Genomic DNA, 6,945 nt, shown 5'->3' with positions numbered 1-6,945 from the left:
ATAGCAATGATGTGTGCGTCTATTGTTTACACCACTCATGGATGTCTATCGCCTCGTCAGAAAATATCCCTTCGGCCATCTTAGCCCTTGTTTATTCCCAACTTTTTCTTCAAACTTTCAACTATTCCATCACATTAAAACTTTCCTACACACATAAACTTCCAACTTTTTTCTTCAAACTTTTAATTTTGGCATGGAACTAAACACACCCTTATTCTTACGAACTACTACTATGTAGGATTCCACCACATGTATTCTCTAGCTACAATTGCAGGAGAAAATTTTTGAAGCAAGCAACATCGGTGCAACAACTTCCTGTTTTGGACAGAGTTCAGCTAAATTTCTTGTAGGAATGATCACATGTAATTTCCAGAAGTTCAGTCAAATAGCCTACGTCTGAACCTGCCCGGTCAGGAAACACCCCAGATGAACACAGCACTGAATTAAGTTACAGCACATCAACCATTCAACAATAATCATCAGGTTAGCTAAATTGTGAAGCAACAGCTACATCTCAGTGACATGGGGCAGAAGCAGCCCAACTAGAACTCAAATAGTTTATGAAAAAAGGGGGAAAAAATACTACACACAACACAGCCTACAGCAGCTGAGCATTCTTGATTTATACACAGACATGGCATGGATGCATTGTACATTGTACAATAAAACCGCGACATGGACCAAAGAGAAGCTCCTGCCTTAAATTGTTGCGAGAAATTAGTTCATGAACCGGCTGCTACGACAACTTGAAGGACTTGCAGGGGCTAGTTTGATGATAGGAAATGCACTCGGGCGAGAGGATATTCCTTTCCAGCAACCCAAACACCAGTCTGCGACCACTGCACATCCTCCCATTCCAAATTATCCTGCAGCACCTGCGTTGCGTCGAGGTAACAAGAAAACCGTGTGAGAATTGTGGTTTCTGTATCGTGAATTATCCACCATTTTAATGTTAGAAAGCAGGACGTTACCTCAAGTTGATCAGCTGGCAGCGGGATACCGATGGAGCGCATAGAACTCTCAGGCATCGCCTTCTTACAGCGGGACCATCGGAACAAATCCCGCAGTTCATGTTCTGAAGAGGCCCTGTCCCCATTTTGCGAGTGATGGTGGCTACTATTCTGGTGTTTCTCAGTTTCTGCGTCTGCCGCATTGGAGCTTGATCCAACAAGACGAGCCTTTTCTCCACTGAAGCACAGCTCATACCTGTGAAAACTTGCAGTAACAGGAGGGGGGGAAATGAAGGAACTGTGCTCCACAGAAGTCAAAAATATAACTTCAGGTGATGGCCAAATAGTTAACGGTAACAGCTCATACCTATTATAATGTGTTTCCAAGTATATGACTTCGCCTTTTTTCAGCCTCGCAGAAGTATATAATGACTTTTTCAATCCCTTGTCTGCCACAATGCTTATGCTGTATTTCAACCTGAAGTAAAGTAATCAGGTACAAGGTTAGTAGGAGCAACCTTAGCTCAACAAAGACCTAGACAAAAGCTTCTAAAAGCTGACGAGTTGAGCGCTCAAACAAACAAGCACTCATATGCAACAGAAAAGGCTGCAGTACGTGCTGGATGGAACTTTCATGAGCAAATGAGTAGCATCAGAAGGTAGGTCAAGAAAGTACCATGGCTCGTTGCAGAGATTGTACTGTATTGTGACTTCCCGAACAAATCTTTGTTGACGTAACGCATTCTGCATAGATTATATTGAAAAAAACCTTAGTACAGAATATAGACAAAGATTGCTCATGATAACAAAAACTAAATGTTGCAAAGTGAAGTAAAATGTCTTTGAAATGAAAACATTGATAACAGAAAGAGGAGGTAGAAAATTACAGAAGCTGCTGCTCTTGTTGTCATTGTGCGCTCAACCGCAACCGGAGCAAGTGTAGGCTCCACAGCTGATGTATGGCTTAGGCGAGGCTCAAGATCAATAGTACCACCACCTTTCTGCAAAGCATGTAATACAAACTAAGCAAACAATCTATGGAGCAGTGGTCAATAAAAGGTTTTTTACATCAGCAGATTAAAACAAAAGAAAGCACTGAAATTTTGCTCAAAGCAAAAGGAGAACACAGTAGCCTTATATGTTATCTTATACAGTCTTAATACCTTAACAATGCAGCAGCGTTCTATGCGAAAGCTACAACCAATACCAGCACCCCAAGCACGTGAGCGGACATTGTTCCTTAAAGTTGAAGTATAGCCTGGAAGGTAGATCAAGTGTTATACAAGTACTACTAATTTAGCCATACTGCTCTGACCTTTTTAAGTCTAATAATTGGACTGACAAAGAATGAAGGCTTACTGTCTTGTGGCGGTAGAACTCGAACAGTTGCTCGTAGCTCTTGGATTGCAGATGGTGGAGGTGATGATGTAGGGGAGCAGTAACCAGTATGCATAAGCACTAAAAGAAAGACCGTTTAGAAATCAGCTTTCAGAGGTTCGTTTCACGCTTGGAAAATAATCAAGAACTTACCAGCGACAAGATCTGAATCATTTGTATAAATATCCGTTCCCCAAAGTTGAGCACCTTTTACCTACACAACAGTGATTTTAAGAAACAAACAAAATCAAAGGAAGTAATTAGCTTCATTAATTTATGAAGCAATTTGTCAACTACATGAGCAGCAAATATATAGCAATTGGCATATATGGTTTCAAGAGGAAAGATAAATAGAATATACATCTCTGGTTCAAAGAGATCACAATAGAATAATCTCCTGTAAATATATAAATCTACAGATGCACACTTGCAAGTGAATTACACAATCATTCAGTATTGGGTGTGTTAATATATTAACATTCTGGAATGCAAACTTGGAGATTGATGAAGGGATTAACATATGCCACCTGTAAAAGTCAACACTTACTTGACGGTTAGTGGACGTAACAAACTCTGCGGGTATGCGGATCTCAAGAGTGGGGCCATTTTGCACACTTTCAGCACTTTTAGCTTCTGGGGTTGCTTCAAACTCTTTCCATGATTTCAGAAGCTCTTGCATGCACTCACCAGCTTTATAGACAATGGCTGATACCTCAGATTTACCTGCAATGGAATGAAACTAAGATAGCAAAATACAAAAACAGCAACTTCCTTACCAGCCTACCTTAGATAAATTATCATTATGCTCAATTTGAAAGTTGCAACGTAATCCTCATAAATATACACCCCGATTACCCTATTTATCCTCTCTGGCTGGATTTTGTCCACAAAATAAACACACACACTAGCACATGCAGTGTAACAAAAAATATCATCCTAAAAGTGAGAAATGTAAAGGGGTTTCAAAATTTTAAATGGATTGGTTATAGCATTAAAATATTCTGAGAAGAAAATGCAAACTTATAAGTCTGCTGGAAAGCTTTCCGTGACAGTTTTGAAGGACATGTCACTATCCCTATTCCATTTTATTCTTCTGTAGTACAAGATATTTGACTGACCTTGAGATCTGCAAGAAAACAAATACAGAAACATATCAAATAAATAATGTTTTTACCTGTTAAATCAAGGTCAGGAAGCACCCATTATGCATTTGAATCAATGATGAAAAAACATAGCAAGATGTATTGTTAAACTTACCCTTCACCATCACGCATCCTAGACCTAAATCGAGGTTCTCGTTGGGATGCTTGACTACCACCCCTTGATCGCGCCATTCTCTTGCGTTGGACACTTCCAAGGGCTTCCTTATCCTTCTCTATATCTCCTTCAGGGCAAGTATCATCTGATTCCTTGTCATTATATTTACTCCTTTGGTCGTGCCTTTCTCCTGCATCCATATCCTTCTCTCTTTTCTTGTCCTTGGGATCCCTATCATGTGATTTCCATGCATCATCTTTAAGTGTCTTCTGCTCTACTGTTTTATTCTCATGCTCGGCACTTTTAACAGCTCCATCAGATGCAGTTTTTTCCAGTATTGCATTCTCCTTTTCAGTTGCTACTGATGACTCCTTTGCAGAATCCTTCTCTCTATCATTGCCTTCCTTGTCCTTCTGGGAATCTTTTCTTTCCCTATCCCACTTTTCAGCATCCCTATCTTCCCTCTGATTCTCTCTTCGTTCAACACTATTGCCTCCAAGCTGAATACCAATTCGGCGATCATTTCTATCATTGTCTCTTGTGCCGAAGTCCCTATGCTTTTCATCCTTCTTTTTCCTGTCCTTATCTCTAAACTTATCTTCAGTTTTAGGTTCAGTTTTATTCTCACCAGTAGATTCATGAGCATCCTTGGACCGCTCATCTGCAGGAACTGGACCTTTGGAAGATTCATCTGTTCCTTGCAAACCAGGGCGGGGAAAACGCCAATCTGCATTATCAGATGGCTGCTCAATATTCCTTTTACCCCTATGTTCTTTGTTATCTTTCCAGGCTATGTTTGAAATTGCTGTAGGATGACCATCTTTGTCCAGTTTGGCATCACCTTTGTAGTCAGCATTTATCCGTCTATCGGCTCTTATGTCATTGTCATCTGCTCTATTGTCCGTCTTTACATCAGTCTCAACTTTATTGCTCGGAAATTCAACCCTGGGATCACTGTAGACATCTCGAGTGTCAGCCTTTGCCTCCCGAACATCTACCTTAGTGTCCCGTGGATCTTTATTTTGCTTTGATTCTAATCTGCCATCAGATGAGATTGAGTGGTCCACAAAGTTGGAGGGGCCAATAGGCATCCTATGTGCCAGAGAGGGCCTCTTATCATCCCGGGGCTCAATACGTTGAACTTTGGCAAATCTCCCATCATGTTCAAACGAACCATGGAAATCACTGCTGCCTGGTTGAATAATTTTCCCAGAAGGGCTTGAGTACAAGCTGCTGTCATCCAACGGCCGTTTTGCCGGTGTGGAGTGACTACCCTCCTCATGCGACCTCTTGGGTGCACCACTCATTTTCCCTCAAAAATGTCAACAGTCCTTCAATATGAACCAAGAAACACAAATACAAAAGGATATAGCCCAATGCCTTTGACACAATGCACTGCCAAAAAAAAATGAAAATTTAGGTCAGAACACATCAGTTACTTTCTTTTTTCCACATAACCAGATTGTGTAATTTAGAGTAAGACATGATGTATAAGGTATTTCACCAACAACAAGAACATTTAAGGGTGCTTATGGGCACATCTAAAATAACCCCCTACAACCTCATGTGCAGTAATAAAAAATCTGGAACAATTTAGTAGTAAAGAGCATGTTGGCATCTAACAATCCACAAAACGTCAATCTAAATTCAATCCAAACAACAAGAAACAAAAAGGAAGGTGTTCTGCTAAAAAGAATCTCCTTTGTTTCTTGACATCTTGATGCAGTTTGGATATGAAAATTTGTGGCGTAGAAGATGCCAACAAGCCCTATCTTACTGTTCTTTTTCACATAATCTATCATCACTATTTGCATGGTTTTTAAGGGCTGGAAGCACCCTTGGGGAGTAACCGATACACCGCATTCCATATTGACCTCAGTACTCTGTTCCTTGTTCACCAAACAAGATTCAGCTGTATATTGCACCAAGCTCCCTGTTATCAACTAAGCTACTGTTATACTGTAGTCCATCAGAATGAGGGAAAATCTTCAAGTTTGTAAATGTTCAATTCTACAGGAAGACAAGTCATGAAAAAATGATTTGAATGTATTCTCAAACAAATTACGTGCAGCCCCCTCGTCAATTTCCATGCCAGCCCAGCACCCTCCTCTCTCAGCTACATCATGTCTTGCCATTTTTGCGGTGTCCAGCCGGACTGGTACAACAGGAACAGGGTGGAATCGGCACCCAACAGAATTAAAGATCATTTCTTTACCCCCAATTTCATTTTTTTTATCAAGAGAATGGCGTAGCTTTCACTAGTTCAAACGAAGCAGTGGCGGATCTAACATGGGACATGGGGGTTCACTTCAGTTGAACCCCCAAACCCAAACCTCTTTTTTTTTAAAAAAAAAAAAGAAAAACCAAACCTTTTTGGGAACCATCAAACTGTTATTAGTGTTAAGGGTTAGGGAAAATTTCTAGAACAGAAGCGGTTTAACGCAAATTCGAGAAAAAAAAAGTGCGTGGGTAAAGAGAGAGACGGGAAAGAGGATGTGGTTCCTCACCAGGATGGATGGATGGATGCGGCGAGGAAGCAGCCGTACGAACGACGGCGACCCTGCTCGGTCGGTCGGTCGCTGGGTGGATGGATGGATGGGGATCGGCGCAGGCGGCGGTGGCGGAGGATGAGGATGGGATGCGACGGCGGAAGCAGCAGGGACGAACGACGGCGCTGACGCCCAGCTCGGTCGCGGGATGGAATGAATTGGGGGATCAAATCAAGGGCAAAAACTGCACGAGGAGACGCACCACAGAGGCGTCAAAATGGCGAGGGTAACCTAGTAACTTCGCCTACCACTCAAAATGGGCCACACGGCACGGCACGGCACGGCCCGGCCCGACATGTAAGGCCTCGGCCCAAGCGTACTACTACAAATTTCAGTTATATTTTCTAGGAATAAGTTCACTTTAGGTCCCTTAACTTGTCAACGAATCCGATTTTCGTCCCTCTACGAGAAAACCAAACACAGCGGCTCCCTCAACTATCAAAACCGGTATAGATTAGGTCCCTCGACGGTTTTGAGGGCGGTTTTGGCTGATGTGGCGCTTACGTGGCTAATTTGATTAGGTCTGTCCCACATGGCATTGATGTGGCGCTTACGTGGCAATTATATATAGGAAAAATAATAAAAACCGTGGGTCCACATGTCAGCTACATAAAAATAATAATAAAAAAGTGGGACCCACATGTCAGCTACACAACAAATAAATATGGTGGGGCCCACATAGGCCCCACGTCAGTCAGTAGCAATTTATTTCTCCTCTCTCACCCTTCTTCTCCCCTATCTTTGCGTGGGTGGTAGAGCAGCGGGGTCGAGTGGGGGGTGGCGGCGGGGCGAACGACGGTGTGAAGCCGACG

The 6,945-nt window shown here is 42.2% G+C and overlaps 1 protein-coding gene across 1 annotated transcript; it reads right to left on the bottom strand.

Annotated features, from left to right (window-relative positions):
- Nucleotides 1-443: 443 nt before the first annotated feature.
- On the bottom strand, nt 444-6,312 carry LOC127779649 (uncharacterized). Its single transcript, XM_052306486.1, has 12 exons — nt 6,092-6,312; nt 3,585-4,979; nt 3,446-3,453; nt 2,875-3,050; nt 2,481-2,541; nt 2,310-2,408; nt 2,114-2,208; nt 1,838-1,951; nt 1,627-1,694; nt 1,318-1,428; nt 972-1,206; nt 444-875 (listed from the first exon to the last, which is right to left on the bottom strand). The coding sequence occupies exons 2-12, from the start codon at nt 4,889-4,891 to the stop codon at nt 765-767; spliced, it is 2,385 nt and encodes a 794-aa protein (XP_052162446.1). The 5' UTR covers nt 4,892-4,979; nt 6,092-6,312; the 3' UTR covers nt 444-764.
- Between the last annotated feature and the right edge of the window lie 633 nt (nt 6,313-6,945).

Source organism: Oryza glaberrima, chromosome 7 (genome assembly GCF_000147395.1).
Source record: "Oryza glaberrima chromosome 7, OglaRS2, whole genome shotgun sequence".
NCBI lineage: Eukaryota > Viridiplantae > Streptophyta > Magnoliopsida > Poales > Poaceae > Oryza > Oryza glaberrima.
The sequence above is the reverse complement of the archived record's forward strand: the minus strand, read 5'-3'. Positions and strand labels throughout refer to the sequence as shown.

Excerpts from the sequence above, each read along its gene's own strand:
- LOC127779649 (XM_052306486.1), bottom strand. The coding sequence starts at position 4,891 with ATGAGTGGTGCACCCAAGAGGTCGCATGAGGAGGGTAGTCACTCCACA. Across the intron at positions 1,952-2,113 it reads AACGCTGCTGCATTGTTAAG|AAAGGTGGTGGTACTATTGA; the intron begins GTATTAAGACTG and ends CATGCTTTGCAG. Across the intron at positions 1,207-1,317 it reads TTGGAAACACATTATAATAG|GTATGAGCTGTGCTTCAGTG; the intron begins GTATGAGCTGTT and ends AAGTTTTCACAG.